A 21,335-nucleotide genomic window follows, 5' to 3' on the forward strand; every position below is an offset into this window, starting at 1 on the left:
GATGAGGTTATTGAAAAATTGTTACCGAGACCAACCGATACAAAGACCAACAATGCGCTATGCATCGGAGGTTTGCAAGATGCAGAAAGTGGAAACCAGTGACCAAAGATGACCTTTGGAAATTTCTGGGCCTAATAAATCTTCAGGGAGTGGTGGGAAAACCCCTGCAGAAGTGGTATTGGACAACCAATTCATTATTCACCACTCCATTCTTTGGCACGGTCATGTCAGAATATCGATTTTCCCTTATAATGAAATATCTGCACTTTGAAAATAATTAAGAATTTGATGAAACTACCCATCCTGCACCAAAAATAAAAAACATTTGGGAAGTACAGTATATCAAATGATTCTTCAGAATTTCCAACGGAGCTATGTGCCAGAAATAGACATCAGCATAGATGAAAGTCTAATGGCCTACAAGGGAAAGTTCAGCTGGGTGCAATACATTGCATCTACGAGGGCACAATTTGGCGTAAAATCCTACATGCTATGCGAATCAACAACTGGCTACATTTGGAAATCAGTGACATACACTGGAAAAGGAACAACATTTGATGAAAAATACAGTAATTATGGAATGGCAACATCTTCTGTTCTTTCACTGATTGAGCCATTGCTAAATCAGGGCTATTGTGCAACAACAGACAACTTTTATATGTCTCCCGAACTTTAAGAGGTTCTACTGCACAAGAAAACAGATGCCTATGGAACCGTAAGGGCATACCGGCACGACATGCCGCCAATGTTTGGCAAAAAGAAGCCGAAGACAGGAGAAATGGTTGCCTGGCAGAAAGACAAAATGATGGCACTGTGATGGTGGGACAAGAAAGATGTGTGCCTAATGAGTAGAGTGCATAACACCTCCACTGTTATAGTACGCATGAAAGTTGGGAAATAAGTGATGAAGCCACAAGTATTGATAGACGGCAGCAACACCAAGGGAGATGTTGACAGAGATGACCAAGCAACGACATTCTACCCAGCTATGAGGAAGCAGCAAAAAAAAAAATACTATAAAAAGATCTTCAGACATCTTCTTGAGCAATGCTTGAGGAATGCATACATTCTGCTAAAAAAAAAAAAAAAAAAAAGAGTGACAAGCCTTTGATCCATGCGGACTTTATTTGGAAAATTGCCGAACAAATCTTTCTGAGTCACCAAACACCATCAATGGCTGTGAACAGATCTGGACATCGTGTTATTAGCGTTGTCAACCCGGAAAGCCCAACTGGTCCTCATTTCATGGATTACATCCCACCAACTGAGAAAAAGTCGGCACCTACAATGATGTGCGTGGTTTGTTGCTCGAAAAGAGATGACAGTGGAAGGAAAATAAGAAAAGAAACCAGATACTATTGTCCCGATTGTGACGTCAGACTTTGTGCAGTCCTATGTTTCAAAATGTTTCATACCCGAGATGTTTACTGAACCTTTATTAAAGTGACTAGTAATATCGCACCCCTTGTTTGTACATATTTCAGTGTTTTTGGTTTGATTATATTATTGAATAAAATGTATTATTAATATATTATAATTTTATAATTTTGTGTTTCAAGCTTTATCATACCCGGGATATCTACTAGACTCTCGTTTGGACAGATATAAGTGGGTTATTCCTAAGAATTACAGGCCTAAAATATAAAACAACAGATTTCCATGCAAAATAATGTACCGCTTTTAGCACATAAATTCTGACATAATCAGACCGCCAGGGAGAATAACAGTAGATGGTGCAAGTGCGGACACAGAAAATGGCAGCCCAGGACATGTGGATCGGTGTGTCGGGGGCCATGTGTGTGCCAGAGCTATGCAGGAAAATGTTGATCGTGCATCCAATGACAGCGGGACATTTTTCCAAAGTAGTGGCAAAGAGGATGCTGTAAAGAAAATTGTTGACAATACATCTAATGACAGCAGGACATTTTTCCTAGACAGTATGGCGAGTCTTGCCTGTACAAGTGCTACGAAGAGAAGTGTTGACTGTGCAATGCCTGAGAGCAGGACAATTCTACTAAATAGCAAAGAGGGTCAGTTGGCTCAGAGTGATGGAGGCACAGCTGGGGCCCTAGTACAGACAAGGCAATCTGAAGAAGGGAGGAGAGTCTATAAATGACTTTTGCCTTCGGGTGGGGCGAGAGGGAGACACGTGTGTGGAGGCGCAAGATGGCCAGTGCCGGAGAGAGCCGGAGTGCTGAGGCTATCCCACGTGTTGGAGGAGAACCTACGGAGCAGACCGGAAAGCCGACATCGATCCTGTGGGATACTGGGGTGAGGATGATGCCTGATGGAAGACTGGCATTGTGCACAGAAGGAGGCATGGAGCACTTGGGCCTGGTATGTAGTGTCTAAATGTAAAAATCAAAAAACGTGCTGCGCCAGAAGTGCACAAAAATAATAAGTGATTAATGAATCAACAAGTGTTATCAACAAAATATAGTGTCCATCATATGTGCTCTGATTTTGGCACAGAATGTGGTGCATTATGGGATAGGGTATAAAAGCCAGGAGCACATGAGGCAGGGGTCTTTGGGTGGGAAGCCAGGTCGCAGAAGGAGGGTGACGGCTGTCTCTCCTTTTGTTTGCTGAGGATTGTGGTCACAAGTGGTTGGTCTTGTGGACCAGGAGTGTGGTGCTAAATCCGGAGGTCCAGGAAAGCTGACTGGTGGAGGTGGAAGTGAAGGCAGAGCAACCTTGGGAAAAACAGTGTCCGTGAGTACCGGGAAGCTTGCCAGGAGTCTGCCCAGGAAGGGGACCACTCCAGTGGACGGGTGTCAGCACACACAGGTAGTGAAAGTAAAGGGGTGCCAAGTTTAGAACCCTGAAGAGGATAATCAAGCAGGAATCTTTAAAATGATCTTCACTTCAGTGGCAGGGTGAAGCAGCAGCCTTGCCGTATTCTACAGTGAGTTGTCCTCAAGATTGTGCATAGTTCAAAGTTGGAGTATCCCACTTATCCCTTCTCCCATCCCATTCCTAAATAAAACCACAAAAACCAACATCCCCTGGATTGAATATTGACTGAGCCAAGGACTTTCAATGCTGTTTGTCTGCCATCAGTTGCTAAGAGTAACCTGGGGGAATCCAGAAAGAGTAATTCTCAGCAGTCCTCTAGGGGGCAGTGCTACATGTATTATAGATGAAACTTGCCTCTCGCACCCCTGATAAAGGCAATATTAAATCTCTTAAACTCGTCGGGTGGAGGAAGTCATATCACATCAATGTCATTCTCACAGTTGGTGCATTCAAAACACTGTTCATACCATGTTGCTTATATGTTTGTTATGTTTGTTATTCAGTGATGTATTATTAAAATTTAAGTTTTTATAAAATTCCTTATTATGTTTTTCACTTGATACCAAATCATTGCCCTTAAAGTCCCGAAAATAGGGGAACTACCACTTTGTTTGTATGTTGAATTTATGGATGTAGCACGTAACAGAATCCAATCACGTTCATCTCTATTGTCTTTCCGAAAGAGAGCATAGCCAGGAATATTAAAAGCCCAGTCATGTGAAGAATGAAGCCTAGATTCAGCAATACCAATTAAATCATAGTTTAACTCATGCACCAGAGCTTCCAACTCACCTATTTTGCTTGGCAGACTTCTGGCATTGGTGAACAAACACTTTCATTCATTGTCACATTTTGACAATTTTCACACCACCGGGGCGTGATTACGTGACCTCCAAGATCATATGCCGGACGGAGTGGTATCACCCGGGTATCACTTACGGCAAGTGGGTGAGAGATAAAAATCTGCCAGCAGATCTGCTAATGTGGAATTGCTTATATAGTTTGTACATATGTGAGTGGCATTTCAAGTGTGTATGTTTATTCAATAACATTTGTAAATGGAATTATGCTATGTGACATCATTTTACCCTTACATGAGCATCACCACCTAATGTTTGGAGGAGGAGAAGACTAGTCTCTGTCGGACCCTCACATAGGATTGTTAAAACAATCATTAACGTTCACCTGTTGGTGAATGGAATTACAAAGTGGAATGGTTCTCACGTGGTGTGGTGGAATAGCGGTAATATCTGCAAGTTCCGGGGCAGATACTGATATATCGGCAAAAGTGAATATTGGCCCTCCGCCTTGCCTTTCTTTTTTGTGAGCCCCTACCCCCCCCCCCCTTCTGACTATAGTAACCCATCTTACTACCTGAAAGTCCTGACTTACCCCTCCACCTCAACCTTGCTAAACCCCTGCTCAGTGGACAGAGGACCCCTTTCAAGGTTGTCAGTTCTGCATGCACAGTGTTGCAATTTGCTCCTCCAGATCTCTAAGGTAAGCTTCCAGAAGGGCAAGCCACTCACATCTGTCACAGCGGTATCCAGGAGATGTTACTCCATTCTTGTATACATGCGGCACACAGTGCATTGCACAAAGCCTTCAATCTTGCTAGCATACACTATCCCAGTTAGAATATTAATATTATTAACAGGAAATTTCAGATGTACTTACAAGTAACTTACAAGGCTGGAAGACTCCTATTATAAACTGGTTGTTTACTCCCCACTTAGTCAAATTTCCACTTTATCAAAGTTCCAGCATGCAAAGAGACAGCAAGCTCAGAGTGAGTACTACAGAAAGCTATATAGTACCTGGAGCACCTGTGACAAATGAACCACTCCCCTTAATTAGCAGACTGAAGGAAGGAAAGAGAAAAAAAATGCTATTTAACACAGAAAAGGTGTTTAAAAAGCAGTCAAAAGCAAAACTGTTTTTCACTCTCCACTCACATTTCCCACTCTTCAGCTTCCAACCAGCAAAATCTGGCAAAGTAGATCTATGTATAGTAAAGTATGTAGTATACCAATACTTGGTTGGAGCTCCGTTTGCATGAATTACTGCATCAATGCAGCGTGGCATGAAGACGATCAGCCTGTAGTACTGCTGAGGTGTTATGGAAGCCCAGGTTGCTTTGATAGCAGCCTCCAGCTTGCCTGCATTGTTGGGTCTGGTGTCTCATCTTCATCTTGGCAATGCCCCACAGATTCTCTATGGGGTTTAGGTTAGGCGAGTTTGCTGGCCAATCAAGCACAGTGATACCATGATCATTAAAGCAGGTACTTTTAGCAGTGTGGGCAGGTGCCAAGACCTGCTGGAAAATGAAATCAGCATCTCCATAAAGCTGATCAGCAGAGGGAAGCATGAAGTGCTCTAGAATTTCCTGGTAAAGGGCTGCGCTGACTTTGGACTTGATAAAACACAGCAGATGACATGGCTCCCCAAATTACCACAGACTAAGGAAAATGTTGCATTTCATTTGGAAATCAAGGTCCCAGAGTCTGGAGGAAGAGTGGAGAGGCACGGATTTCAAGCTGTATGAGGTCCAGTGTGAAGTTTCCACAGTCAGTGTAAGATTTGGGGAGCCATGTCGTTTGCTGGTGCTGGTCCAGTGTGTTATCAAATCCAAAGTCAGTGCAGCCCTCTACCAGGAAGTTCTAGAGCACTTCATGCTTCCCTCTGCTGACCAGCTTTATGAGGATGCTGATTTCATTTTCCAGCAGGATGTGGCACCTGTACACACTGCCAAAAGTACCAATACTTGCTTTAATGATAATGGTATCACTGTGCTTGATTGGCCAGCAAACTCACTTGACCTAAACACCATAGAGAATCTGTGGAGTATTGTCAAGAGGAAGATGAGAGACACCAGAACCAACAATGCAGATGAGCAGAAGGCAGCTATCAAAGCAACCTGGACTTCCATAACACCTCAGCAGTACCACAGGCTGGTCGCCTCCATACCACGCAGCATTGATGCAGTAATTCATGCAAAGCGAGCCCCGACCAAGTATTGGTATAGTGCATACTATACTACATGGATATACTTTTCAGGAAGCCAACATTTCTGTATTTAACATCCTTTTTTATTTTTTATCGGTCTTATGTAATATTCTATTTTTCTGAGATAATAAATTTTGGGTTTTCACTAGCTGTAAGCCTTAATCATCAAAATTAAAGAAATAAATGCTTGAAATATATCACTCGCATCTATATAAAATATCAGTTTTGAATTACTGAAATTAATTAACTTATTGATGATATTCTAATTTTTGGAGATGCACTTGTATGTGTGTGTGTGTATATATATATATATATATTAAACAACACTTATATTTACATATTTATAATATATCATTTTTATATATTATTTATATTTAACGACACTTTTCAGGTCTTTTCAAAGGAAGGAGACTAAATAAATTAATAAACAAAACACATAACTATCATTAGAATTTTTATTCCAAGCATTCCACATAATGGAATATGTATGTAATAATATCCCCCCCATGTACAGTTCACTGTGTTATTTGTAGTCTACTTTTAATATGTGTGCCCAGCATGCAGGTTTATTTCTACATGGTATGCACATTTGAAAAATTATAACAGTTTTTATATAAACCTGGGATCATTAGGACAAGAAAGGAATCGCAACATTCATTTTCTGAATGCTTCTGTGTGGCGTGTGACTCTGGACTATTTAAGCCAGGCAATTAGTATTTTCAGAAACATGCTATATATTTTTCGCACTATAGGTGTACTTTTTGAGTTTGTGTCTTTTCAGATAATGCTGATTAAAATAGTTAAAGATGCATGCCGTGATCGACACACCCAAAGTTCACACACAACCAGTTCCATTGGAATTTCACACACTTCAGTGTGTAATCGCTCATCCAAATGGTTTCCTGCGAATACCAACCTTTGGCGTTTCTGTGGAGGTTTGGCAGCACACAAACTTGCATCATTAATGCCCTTTCACACCATATGCATTGGACAGTGCAACATAGTCCTAGTGCATGGACAAGGTAAATTGCCCTATGTTGCTAAACCCAGCCCTTGGTGTGAGTGTGCCCCAATGTCTATTAATGCAGTATATGTGCGTTATCATGCACTATTAATGGTGCCTCAACACATTTACACCAAAAAAAACCTCCCCCATTTCCTTTATGCCTCGTACACACGGTCAGATAATCGTACGACATATCGTTCGAGTAAAGTAGCATGCTACAAAATGTCGAATGCAACCATGTGTACTAACCATATGATTTCTGTCGTACGATTGTGTGAAAGCAACCAGAATGCGTAGCCACGTCTTGGAAAGTGATGTCACATACGTCACATGCGCGTGACCCCTGTATCTGACACGCCTCTTCCTCTTCCGTTCTTCCGTCTGTATTTTCGAGGTTATCCGTGATTTTCTTCCCCGCGTTTAATCGTCTTTTCGCGTTTATTCGCACGTTCTCCGAAAACGTAGAAGTATTCGTGAAGGAATGCATGACACCGTGCTTCCAATTACCATCTTGGGAGTAGTGGCTATCTTCAATGTAATGAACAGGAAGAAGCAAAAAAGGAAGACATGGTCCAAGCAATGGTTGCGTGACCGCCAGAAGTACTCCCACATGTCTCTGCTAAAACACCTGAATGAGAACAATCCAGACGACTACCGGAATTTTTTAAGGATGAATGATGTCTGTTTCCAAAATTTGCTGCAAGCCGTCACACCATTCATCAGCAAAAAGGACACACTAATGCGGGAATCTATAAGCCCAGAGCAACGGTTAATTGCTACTCTCCGTTACTTGGCAACAGGGAGAAGTCTTCAGGACCTGAAATTTTCCACAGGCATTTCTCCACAATCACTTGGAAAGATAATCCCAGAGACCTGCAAGGCTATCATTATGGCATTACAGTAGGAATATATCAAGGTACAGTCAATCTTTTGTATGCTAATGTGCAGCTATATGTTTATTCATTGTATTGACCTCTTCTCAAATTAACTTTCAGTTACCCAGCAATCCCCATGAGTGGAATGAGGTCGCCAACAATTTCCAACATCATTAGAATTTCCCAAATTGTGGTGGGGCCATTGATGGCAAACATGTACGTATAGTGCCACCTGCAAATACTGGTTCCTTTTTCTACAATTACAAAGGTTTCTTCAGTATTGTGATGCTTGCTGTAGTTAATGCCAACTACGAGTTCATGTATTTAGATATTGGCAAGAATGGGCGGAACTCAGATGGGAGTATCATCGATCAAACAGAGTTCTACAAGCGTCTCAAGGAAGGGAAACTCAATCTGCCATCCTGCGAGGAAACCTTTGAAGGCATGAACTTCGTATTTGTAGCTGACGACGCGTTTGCGCTTAGTGAACATGTTATGAAACCATTCCCCATGAGAAATTTAACAAGACAACAGAGGATCTTCAACTATAGGTTGTCCCGGGCACGCAGGGTTGTTGAGAACGCATTTGGCATACTTGCAAATCGATTCCGCATTTTTCTGACCTCTATCAATTTAGCGTTGTATAAAATCGACTGCCTTGTTCTATGCTGTTGTGTTCTGCACAACTATCTAAGAAGAAATGCCCATGGCTACATGACACTTGTGCCTTCTGAAAGAGAGCCTGATGATCCTTCATCAATGCCAGGGAGTACCATTCGTGGAGACAGCCATGAGCATATTGATTTACTAACTCCCCTAAACAGTGGATATCCTAGACTTCCCTCACAAAATGCACGGCAGTGTCGACTGGATTACATGGAGTATTTCGTTGGTAGGGGCTCAGTTTCCTGGCAGGATGACAAATAAAAGACCACTGGACAACATAAAGCTAATATTATACATATGCAATATGGCAGGCTCCTTTTTCTGTTCTGCATAAAAAATTGATTGTTGTTATTTTTAACATAACTTCTTGGTTTATGTAGTTGTTATATGTAATTAAAGTTACATGTCTATAATAGTTTGGGTTTGCAAATTTGCAGAATAAATATGTCCACTGTATCTAATAAGTTTTTTCTTTGTTTTCATTATAAACAGTGTACTTTTTTACTGTACTGCAGCATTAAGATAATGTTCACAAATAGCTTATATTATAAGGTTCTATAACATGTCTTCATCAAATTCGCAAAAGAAGCACTTTAAACAAGTGATCAATGATTATATTCAAGAAAATAAAGAAGCAAAGATTTGAAAAAATATAAAAGTTTTATTTTAAGCTAACATGCTTTCCAATATAAAAAAGAAGAATCAGCAGCTATGATTTTCCAGGAATCAACCCTATTGGGCCATGATGAACCCTCTTTTGGTACTGCACTGGAATGGTATTGCATGGGTCTTGACACCTTTGCAATACCACTGAAGCACCATGTATCAGTTCACACGGTCACACTGCGATCTAACATTGATTCCCCTAATTTTTTTCAAGATTGCAGTGTGAACAATTGTGCAATGTGCGTGCAGTACAGACAAATACAGACGAATGCAACCCTGAACTTTAGGTTTCCAAAAAATCAACATAAAAAAACAACAAAACAAAACAATTAGCCCCGGTTCACACTTGTGCGTGTGCGGGGTTCGCATGTAATGTCGGAGCGCACTGCTCCGACATTACATGCGATCGGCTGTGCGGTGCGAGTTTAGCCATAGAGTTTGTATGGCTAAATTCTCACCGCAGCCACAGCAAACACGCACAGGGACCCTTTTTGGCAGCCGCATCAGGATCAGATCGCACAGCAGTTCACACTTGTGCGATCCGATCCTGTGCGAACTGCACGATCGCACTGCGATATGCGATCAAACTGGGGGTGTTGTTAATATTACATTGACACCCCCAGCGTATCGCATATGGCAGTGTGAACTGCCGGGGGTGCGTGTGTGATGCGGGAACAGGCTGCGAGTTCGCAGCCTTCACGCACTCGCATAAGTGTGAACCGGACCTTATTCGACAAAAAACAAGCAAGGAAAAAGCACATCAAACATGTGGCTGTAATTTGGCAAATATGTCTATGAAGTACTGTAAATGGCTCAGTAGACATGTAGCTGCATCCTTGATCTTCTGGATGTCAGTACATGCTGAAATTAACTCCCTGGATATCTGTCCCACCGTAGTAGCATCCAAAACAGGTTCTGTAATAAAGGAGAGGTCTTGATTACTAATAAGATGTGAATTTGTAAAGACCACAACAACTCATTTCATTTCACTTGTACGTACGTGTGCTAGTCACACTCTGCAGAGTATCCTCTGTGCTCCATGTGGGCATGTCACCTGTCCCCTCCATTATGGTATCCCATACGTGTACCGGAGAAGAAACACTGTATTCCTGCTGCACTGCTTCGACACGTAGGTCATCTGTAAAAATAGCATAGTTTGCTTACAAACATTCTTTCCCTATGTACAAATTTCTCACACTTTATAACACGATTTACGGATGATAGTGATCTTTCAGCATCATGACAGGATGACCTTGTTGTCATTGCAAAAAATGTTTGCAATTGCACCAGCACCAGTGGTGGCTGTCAAAATGTGACTTTGAGGTTACACAACTATGAAAGGTGCCTTCAGTAATCAAGGTACAGTGTGCCCCCATCAATGCAGAGTGACCAGTGAGCAGTGCCCCCATCAATGTAGAGTTAACACGTTGTGCCCCCTTCAATGTAAAGTGACCACGGTGTGCCCCCCACCACCGCCGGACTCGAGTCCACAGTCCCGCACAGTGACAGGAAAGAGGAGGGAGACACTGAGTCTGAGGCAGCAGCTGCTTGAATCACTTACCTCCTCACGATAACTGGACCGACTATGCTGCTCTCTCCTGCTGATGGCGGGACTAGGATGAGGATCGGTGTGACAATAGCGAATTTTCATTTGCTATTGGCACACAATGGGTGGAGTCGGGATGCACTGCTCTGTGCCCCGGCTCCACCCTTTGCATCGCCCTATTAGAGCCTCTGGCTCTAATCAGATAATGATAAAAAAATCCCATAGAAATCCATACGTCCGGCGCCCCTGCATGTAGATTAGGGGGGCGAACGCATGGATGGGGGGGCGGCGCCCCTGCGCCCTCAACACACCAGCCGGAAATTACCAGCACACATACATACATACAATATATATATATATATATATATATATATATATATATATATATAAAAACATACATACATATAAAAATATATATATATATATATATATAAAAACATACATACATATAAAAATATATATATATACACACACACACATAAAAACACATACATATATATATATATATATATATATATATATATATATATATATATATACATACACACATATAAAAACATACATACACACATACACACATGCACACATACACACATACAGTTATTGTCTGTAAACTTTACTACTATCTCAAGCGTACTGAAATGCATCCCAAAACATGTCCTCTATGGCCAATTGTGCATTCCTCTACCATCAAAATTAACATTTAATGTACATTATACTTAAACACATACCTAATTCAGTATGCTCAGCCAAATCTTCAATGGTGCGTACACCACTATCTTTATCATGGACACTACTTGTTGATGGACCTGCTTTTTCTCCTCCTGAATCGTCACTGTCCAATTCTATTATGCGTCGTCTCTTCCTCTTGGAGCCTAAAAATACATATAATTTGGATTACATGCTATGTTATCATAGAACTTTAAATTTGCTTCACAAACCCACATGACTAACCTGCTGCAGCAACAGAAACTCCAGAATCTGCTGTTTTCTCCTCATTCACGTCCTCAGACTCCGATCCAAAACCCCTCCTCCTTTCATGACTCTTCTGATGGCGCAGCCGTTTCTTCAAGTTCATTTTTTGGACTACAAGAAAATAACATTAAATTAATGACAGCATATATCGAGGCAGGCACATTCACAGTTATATAACTCATTTAACAATGAGCACAACCAAGAAATATCAGTTATATATTATATACACAGTAATGTACAGCATATGATTAGGAGGCTCAAATGAAAAAAACATTGGAAAGCAATAATAAATATCAACAAGCAAATATACTTACTTTTTTTAATTTTTTCCTGGATTTCCATGAGTTGTTTTTGTTCACGACTTTTCAAATCGGACCACCTCTTCCTCAGTTGTTCTTTGGACCGTTCCACACCATGTTTAACTCTGAGGACTTCCACTACTTTGTCCAGGATGCGGTCCTTCCTTGTATTAGGCCTCTCATAATGTGCAAGCCTGCCATCGTAATCATGCTTCTCCAGGATCTTCACCATCTCCAACATTTCATCCTTTGACATGGATGTTGCTTTCATTCTTCTTTCCTGTCTCACAGGTTTTTTGGCCGACATCCTGTTCTCCACTTCAGACATTCGATCGTTTGACTTGTGACGTCTTCGTTATTGCAATAACGGCGCCCCACGTGCATGTGCGTGACGTCAGATAGGGGCGGGACACCAGACGCATGCACAGACCGTCAAACACCGAATGTTCGTCTTGTGGTGGCACAATCACGGAAGGATTGTACTTGTGCTGTAGAGAAGACTGAACGAGCATTTTCAGATTCACGACCGAACTGTCATAGCGAACGAAGGTAAACTAAGCATTTGTTGGAAAAATTGTTCTTTTGAAGCATTGAAACATCATTTGCAAGCCCATTGCATTGTTCTGATATTATTCGTCAACTTAATTTGAGGAAGATTCCTAGCATCTCAGTTAATCTTCCTATATCAAGCTGTTCTAAATGACATGTATAGTTTTAAATGAGTGACACATAAAACAAAAGGTGTTGTTGTTATAGCGTGAAAATTGAGTATGCTTGCAAGAGGCCGTATGTACTACTGCTGCCACTTTATTTAATTAAAGATATATTTTCTTGTTATGCTTCTATGCCAGTGTACATGATATGCAACATTGCTAAACCAGCATGTTTATCTTTGTAGGAACCATGGTGGACAAATTCACATCCCCTGAATTCCTTCAGAAATTCATAGAGATGTACAGACAGATGCCCTGTTTGTGGAAAATAAAATCAAAAGACTACTCGGACCGGAATAAGAGGCACGAGGCCCTATCAAAACTGGTAGACCTATGCAAAACCATTCATATGTCAGCGGACATTAATTATGTACGCAATAAAATTGCTAATTTGAGAACCGTATTCAAAAGAGAATTGAACAAAATTGTTGACTCCCAAAAATCTGGAGCAGGAGCGGAGGACATATACATTCCCAGACTATGGTATTTTGACAGTCTGCGGTTCCTTACTGAACAGGTGGATGCAAGATCGTCCATATGTACACTATCTACACCATCTACATCTGCAGCGTTGGACACCTTTATGTCTGCAGAAAACCTGTCTGAGGACACCGAGGAAATACCACAGACACAGGTATTAACGTTCTTATTCCCATAACTAATCCATACATTCTGTGTTTTCAGGTACAATTGATGTTTGGGGGTTGGATGTTAATGTGAAATGCAATCTGTGATACAAATATAAGCTTAATTGTCACTTTTTTTAGACAAACACACAAGAGGAAACATCAGAGGACATAAATGTTCTCACTGAAATAACACAGGAGAGCACTACATCAACTCCAGTGAATAGGCCTCAAAAGAGGAGGAGATTTGAAGATGCCACTACATCATTTTTAAGCAAAGCAACCGCTGCTCTTAAGACACATGATGAAGCAGATGCTTTTGGCATCCTTGTGACAAGCAAGCTCCGTAAAATGTCTGAGGAGCAACGTCAGTTTGCGGAAACTTTGATGCTGGAGACGATGAATAAAGGTGTGCGAGGGGAATTGACCAGACATACTCGCATGACAGAACACATAGAGAGTAGATTGACATCCCAGCAATTTGTCCAATCTAACCAACATACATCACCAGGATCACAGCATCATGGTGGCCAATGGCACCACATGCAACAGGAACGACCACATACTCCATGGCCGCAGGATTTTAATTACACTCAATTATAGTTTTTTTTTTAGATTTAAAAAAAAGTTTACTTGTTTTTGGACATTCAAACACACATATGTGGCACTTGTTTTGTTGATCTTGCAACTATTGATATGGTTGTTGCTTGTGATTGTTGAGGTTATCTGTTGATTAATAAAGTTTACCATGCTTCCATCACTGGCCTTGTATGTTGTCATTATTATATTAGATATGTATGATTGTATAATTGTACACACAATTTGCTCTTTATTTAAAGACCAACAGTGTATTGCAAATTGTATCCAAAATGAAAAGAAAATCAGTTCTTTATCTTTAACATTTATGCCAGTCTTTGCTAAAATTAGGTAACAAATATAATAACCAGGCTTGATCATTATAGCTGGATTTTACTATTCTACTGACCGAATGTTCGGAAAAACATTGGGAATATGCTGCAATATTATTGTCGGGTCGTAAAACCATTGTTTACATTCTCCAGATTCCCCTTCCGGGTTATTTCGCTATTTCCGATCATGCGCGGTGTTTGTCGAATGATTTTTAGCGGACGCATAGTGTACTAATTACACGATTGTCGTTCGTGGGGCTATCGTACGACAGAAGTTTTCCTGTTTGTCCCTTCGGATTTTGTTGGATGTACTGTTGTGATCGGCTGTCGAAAGCAGTGTACTAACGATCAGATTATCGCGCAACCAGGTCGAAAGCGAGTTTTTTCGTACGATTATCTGACCGTGTGTACGAGGCATTAGTGTGATTGCATTGTGTGTTGACCATAAGAAGTGCCTAGAATACTAGTTGCTCCCTATAGAGTAAATTACAAAGGTGGCATGTAACAGAAATCAATCCTACAGAATTGGATAATGATAAAAACATGTATGAGTGATTGCTGCTTGTGTTGCTTACTTCGTAGGAAATGATAATTTGCCACTCCTAGTGAGTAATTGCTAGCAATTATAGTAACAAGAAAACCTGATAGGGCGTGGGCTACTGAGTTGTGTACTCATTACAATTTTTATTATTTTTTAATCAGGTTGGAATTAAGTTTTGATTATGCGGTTCCAGTTGCACCATGGATGAGTCCAGACACATTATAGGATGCCAGTGTAATGAACTGACTCTGCCACTGACAATAGGATATGTTCAGTGTACAGCAAATTATATCTATAAAACAATTCACTACATAACTGGTGCACATAGGGTTGAGCGAACACCTAGATGTCCGTGTTCGACGGGTTCGGCCGAACTTTAAAAAAAAGTCCGGGTCCGTGTCCCGGACTTTTACCGAACTTTTCCCGGACACCGAACCCCATTGAAGTCAATGGGGACCCGAACTTTAAGGCACTAAAATGGCTCTAAAACACCAAAGGAAAGGGCTAGAGTGCTGCAAATGGCAGCAAAACGTAATTAAGAGCATGGCAAGTGCTCTGCAAACAAATGTGGATAGGGAAATAACTTAAAACAACAAAAAAAAACAGAAAAATAAAACAATGTTCTTCTTCATCTCTGAAGGACGAGGCCCATATGGAGTAGGAGGGAGGTTAAGGTGGTGGTGGATGTGGCGGTGACATAGGCGTGCGCACAGGGTGTGCTGGGTGTGCCTGGGCACACCCTAATCACCTAGGGCACATAGCATTGCCAGTGAGGAGATGGGAAAGATCTCCCTGGGACCTGCTCTGCTCTATTTCTCCTTGCCTACAGGTACATGGCCCCGATACATTACTCTCCCTGCTGGCAAACACATGCATGTGTATTTCAACTTTGGGGTGCACACCTTAATGCAATAGGCTGCGCACACCTATGGGCGGTGTAGGTGGAAGCGGCGGTGGAGGAGGACCAGGGCCGGATTAACAGCATCATGGGCTTGGTGCTGAGGATTTTGAAGGGCCTTAGGGCCGTGCCTTGCCATGCACCCAGAGGAGGAAGGGTGCAGCCATGCATGCCTAATTCAACATGGGATGCTGTCTCTGAAGCCCATAAACACATCCATGCATCGCCAACTGTCCCTCCTTGTCCGGCCTTCACGCTGTGTGGGGAGGTTCTGAGGGTGCTGCCTGGGGAAGCGAGCATAGAAGCCAGACTTCTGTGTTTACAAGTGACAGAAGAGCGGTAACAGTGAATATGGCCAACCCGGGGCCTATATAAAAGGTAGGGGCCTGGAGCTGCAGCTCCAATAGCCCCTACATTAATCTGGCCCTGAGGAGGAGGACGAGGTAGCCAACACTGCTTCTTTTCACAAATTTTAAATGAGGGTACACCCCAAAAGAGTGAGAAAGAGCAAAAATGGAACAATGGGTGGGTAAGGTCGGTATCCATTGCTATTCTGCATAAGGTACGGAAAAGTCCCGTGGGATCCATGCCTGGTTCATTTTAATGAACGTGAGCTTGTCCACATTGTCTCTGGACAGGCGGCTGCGCTTGTCTGTTATAACGCCCCCAGCCGTGCTAAATACCCGTTCAGATAATACACTGGCTGCAGGGCACGCCAGCACCTCCAAGGCGTAAAGGGCAAGCTCAGGCCATGTGCCCAATTTGGAGACCCAGAAGTTGAAGGGGGCAGACCCGTCATTCACTACATGTAGGCGTGTGCACACATACTGCTCCACCATGTTGGTAAAATGCTGCCTCCTGCTAAGACGTTCCATCTGAGCTGCTGGTGCTGCTGTTTGTTGTGGCGTGCTGACAAAGCTTTTCCACATTTCGGCCATGCTAACCCTGCCTTCTGAGGTGCTGGCGGTGCCCTGGTTGCGTTGGCGACCTCCTCCTCCTCCTCCTCTGCCTTGTGCTTCCACTGTGGCCCCGCTGTCAGATGGGAATGCCAGCAGCATGGCGTCTACCAGCGTGCGCTTGTACTCGCGCATCTTGCGATCGCGCTCCAGTGAGTGAATTAAGGACGGTACGTTGTCCTTGTAACGGGGATCCAGCAGCGTGGCCACCCAGTAATCAGCACAAGTTAGAATGTGGGCAACTCGGCGGTCGTTGTGGAGACACTGCAGCATGTAATCGCTCATGTGTGCCAGGCTGCCCAGAGGCAACGAAAGGCTGTCCTCTGTGGGAGGTGTATGGTCCGTGTCCTCTGTATCCCCCCAGCCACGCACCAGTGATGGCCATGAGCTGGCCTGGGTGCCACCCTGCTGTGAACATGGTTCCATCTCCTCCTCCAGCTCCTCCTCCTCCTCATCCTCCTCATCCTCCAGAACTGTGCCCCTGCTGGACAATTGCGTCCCTGGCGTTTGCGTGTGCAGGAACCCACCCTCGGAGCCCCTTGCGAATGACTGCCCTGACAGCCTTGGAAATGTTACCTCTTCATCCTCCTCCTCCTCCTCATCCTGTGCCACATCCTCTTCCATCATCGCCCGAATTGTTTTTTCAAGGAGGCATAGAAGTGGGATAGTTAAGCTGAGAACGGCGTCATTGCCACTGGCCATGTTGGTGGAGTACTCAAAACAGCGCAACAAGGCACACAGGTCTCGCATGGAGGCCCAGTTAAATTAAATAGCGGAATAGAAAATATGATCCAAAAAAAGTGTATGTATATCACACGTACACAACCACACTAGGCCCCAATTACTATTGTTTGTACCCCTAAAAGGCTAGATGAGGAGTAGGGGGAGTATGGAACAGGCAGCACCCTCAAACCTTCAGAAGTATGAGATGAACCCCAACAACTTGGAAAGGTGGATCTCTCTCACACGTACCGACACAGACTATCCCGCAATTCAATTGATCCTCAAAGGTTTTTATTGAATAGCGGAATAGGAAATATGATCAAAAAAAGTGTATGTATCTCGCACGTACACAACCACACTAGGCCCCAATTACTATTGTTTGTACCCCTAAAAGGCTAGATGAGGAGTAGGGGGGGTATGGAACAGGCAGCACCCTCAAACCTTCAGAAGTATGAGATGAACCCCAACAACTTGGAAAGGTGGATCTCTCTCACACGTACCGACACAGACTATCCCGCAATTCAATTGATCCTCAAAGGTTTTTATTGAATAGCGGAATAGGAAATATGATCAAAAAAAGTGTATGTATCTCGCACGTACACAACCACACTAGGCCCCAATTACTATTGTTTGTACCCCTAAAAGGCTAGATGAGGAGTAGGGGGGGTATGGAACAGGCAGCACCCTCAAACCTTCAGAAGTATGAGATGAACCCCAACAACTTGGAAAGGTGGATCTCTCTCACACGTACCGACACAGACTATCCCGCAATTCAATTGATCCTCAAAGGTTTTTATTGAATAGCGGAATAGGAAATATGATCAAAAAAAGTGTATGTATCTCGCACGTACACAACCACACTAGGCCCCAATTACTATTGTTTGTACCCCTAAAAGGCTAGATGAGGAGTAGGGGGGGTATGGAACAGGCAGCACCCTCAAACCTTCAGAAGTATGAGATGAACCCCAACAACTTGGAAAGGTGGATCTCTCTCACACGTACCAACACAGACTATCCCCCAATTTAACTGATCCCCAAAGGTTTTTGATTAAATAGCGGAATAGAAAATATGATCCCAAAAAAGTGTATGTATATCACACGTACACAACCACACTAGGCCCCAATTACTATTGTTTGTACCCCTAAAAGGCTAGGAGTAGGGGGAGTATGGAACAGGCAGCACCCTCAAACCTTCAGAAGTATGAGATGAACCTCAACAACTTGGAAAGGTGGATCTCTCTCACACGTACCAACACAGACTATCCCCCAATTTAACTGATCCCCAAAGGTTTTTGATTAAATAGCGGAATAGAAAATATGATCCCAAAAAAGTGTATGTATATCACACGTACACAACCACACTAGGCCCCAATTACTATTGTTTGTACCCCTAAAAGGCTAGGAGTAGGGGGAGTATGGAACAGGCAGCACCCTCAAACCTTCAGAAGTATGAGATGAACCCCAACAACTTGGAAAGGTGGATCTCTCTCACACGTACCAACACAGACTATCCCCCAATTTAACTGATCCCCAAAGGTTTTTGATTAAATAGCGGAATAGAAAATATGATCCCAAAAAAGTGTATGTATATCACACGTACACAACCACACTAGGCCCCAATTACTATTGTTTGTACCCCTAAAAGGCTAGATGAGGAGTAGGGGGAGTATGGAACAGGCAGCACCCTCAAACCTTCAGAAGTATGAGATGAACCCCAACAACTTGGAAAGGTGGATCTCTCTCACACGTACCGACACAGACTATCCCGCAATTCAATTGATCCTCAAAGGTTTTTATTGAATAGCGGAATAGGAAATATGATCAAAAAAAGTGTATGTATCTCGCACGTACACAACCACACTAGGCCCCAATTACTATTGTTTGTACCCCTAAAAGGCTAGATGAGGAGTAGGGGGGGTATGGAACAGGCAGCACCCTCAAACCTTCAGAAGTATGAGATGAACCCCAACAACTTGGAAAGGTGGATCTCTCTCACACGTACCGACACAGACTATCCCGCAATTCAATTGATCCTCAAAGGTTTTTATTGAATAGCGGAATAGGAAATATGATCAAAAAAAGTGTATGTATCTCGCACGTACACAACCACACTAGGCCCCAATTACTATTGTTTGTACCCCTAAAAGGCTAGATGAGGAGTAGGGGGGGTATGGAACAGGCAGCACCCTCAAACCTTCAGAAGTATGAGATGAACCCCAACAACTTGGAAAGGTGGATCTCTCTCACACGTACCAACACAGACTATCCCCCAATTTAACTGATCCCCAGAGGTTTTTGATTAAATAGCGGAATAGAAAATATGATCCCAAAAAAGTGTATGTATATCACACGTACACAACCACACTAGGCCCCAATTACTATTGTTTGTACCCCTAAAAGGCTAGGAGTAGGGGGAGTATGGAACAGGCAGCACCCTCAAACCTTCAGAAGTATGAGATGAACCCCAACAACTTGGAAAGGTGGATCTCTCTCACACGTACCAACACAGACTATCCCCCAATTTAACTGATCCCCAAAGGTTTTTGATTAAATAGCGGAATAGAAAATATGATCCCAAAAAAGTGTATGTATATCACACGTACACAACCACACTAGGCCCCAATTACTATTGTTTGTACCCCTAAAAGGCTAGATGAGGAGTAGGGGGAGTATGGAACAGGCAGCACCCTCAAACCTTCAGAAGTATGAGATGAACCCCAACAACTTGGAAAGGTGGATCTCTCTCACACGTACCAACACAGACTATCCCCCAATTTAACTGATCCCCAGAGGTTTTTGATTAAATAGCGGAATAGAAAATATGATCCCAAAAAAGTGTATGTATATCACACGTACACAACCACACTAGGCCCCAATTACTATTGTTTGTACCCCTAAAAGGCTAGGAGTAGGGGGAGTATGGAACAGGCAGCACCCTCAAACCTTCAGAAGTATGAGATGAACCCCAACAACTTGGAAAGGTGGATCTCTCTCACACGTACCAACACAGACTATCCCCCAATTTAACTGATCCCCAAAGGTTTTTGATTAAATAGCGGAATAGAAAATATGATCCCAAAAAAGTGTATGTATATCACACGTACACAACCACACTAGGCCCCAATTACTATTGTTTGTACCCCTAAAAGGCTAGATGAGGAGTAGGGGGAGTATGGAACAGGCAGCACCCTCAAACCTTCAGAAGTATGAGATGAACCCCAACAACTTGGAAAGGTGGATCTCTCTCACACGTACCGACACAGACTATCCCGCAATTCAATTGATCCTCAAAGGTTTTTATTGAATAGCGGAATAGGAAATATGATCAAAAAAAGTGTATGTATCTCGCACGTACACAACCACACTAGGCCCCAATTACTATTGTTTGTACCCCTAAAAGGCTAGATGAGGAGTAGGGGGGGTATGGAACAGGCAGCACCCTCAAACCTTCAGAAGTATGAGATGAACCCCAACAACTTGGAAAGGTGGATCTCTCTCACACGTACCGACACAGACTATCCCGCAATTCAATTGATCCTCAAAGGTTTTTATTGAATAGCGGAATAGGAAATATGATCAAAAAAAGTGTATGTATCTCGCACGTACACAACCACACTAGGCCCCAATTACTATTGTTTGTACCCCTAAAAGGCTAGATGAGGAGTAGGGGGGGTATGGAACAGGCAGCACCCTCAAACCTTCAGAAGTATGAGATGAACCCCAACAACTTGGAAAGGTGGATCTCTCTCACACGTACCAACACAGACTATCCCCCAATTTAACTGATCCCCAGAGGTTTTTGATTAAATAGCGGAATAGAAAATATGATCCCAAAAAAGTGTATGTATATCACACGTACACAACCACACTAGGCCCCAATTACTATTGTTTGTACCCCTAAAAGGCTAGGAGTAGGGGGAGTATGGAACAGGCAGCACCCTCAAACCTTCAGAAGTATGAGATGAACCCCAACAACTTGGAAAGGTGGATCTCTCTCACACGTACCAACACAGACTATCCCCCAATTTAACTGATCCCCAGAGGTTTTTGATTAAATAGCGGAATAGAAAATATGATCCCAAAAAAGTGTATGTATATCACACGTACACAACCACACTAGGCCCCAATTACTATT

At 42.7% G+C, this 21,335-nt stretch overlaps 1 protein-coding gene across 1 annotated transcript in view; it reads right to left on the bottom strand.

Annotated features, from left to right (window-relative positions):
* The window catches only part of LOC309548188 (uncharacterized protein), a 103,609-nt gene that overhangs the window by 37,161 nt on the left and 45,113 nt on the right, over positions 1–21,335 (bottom strand). The window contains exons 5-7 of the mRNA XM_082248144.1: positions 11,851–12,185; positions 11,516–11,647; positions 11,293–11,436 (exon numbers count right to left, since the gene is read on the bottom strand). Of these exons, the coding sequence (XP_082104270.1) occupies positions 11,293–11,436; positions 11,516–11,647; positions 11,851–12,185 (611 nt within the window). The remainder of the gene's footprint in view (positions 1–11,292; positions 11,437–11,515; positions 11,648–11,850; positions 12,186–21,335) is intronic.

The sequence above is a fragment of the Pelophylax lessonae genome (genome assembly GCF_965119305.1).
Source record: "Pelophylax lessonae genome assembly, chromosome: 2".
In the NCBI taxonomy this organism is placed as follows: Eukaryota; Metazoa; Chordata; class Amphibia; order Anura; family Ranidae; genus Pelophylax; species Pelophylax lessonae.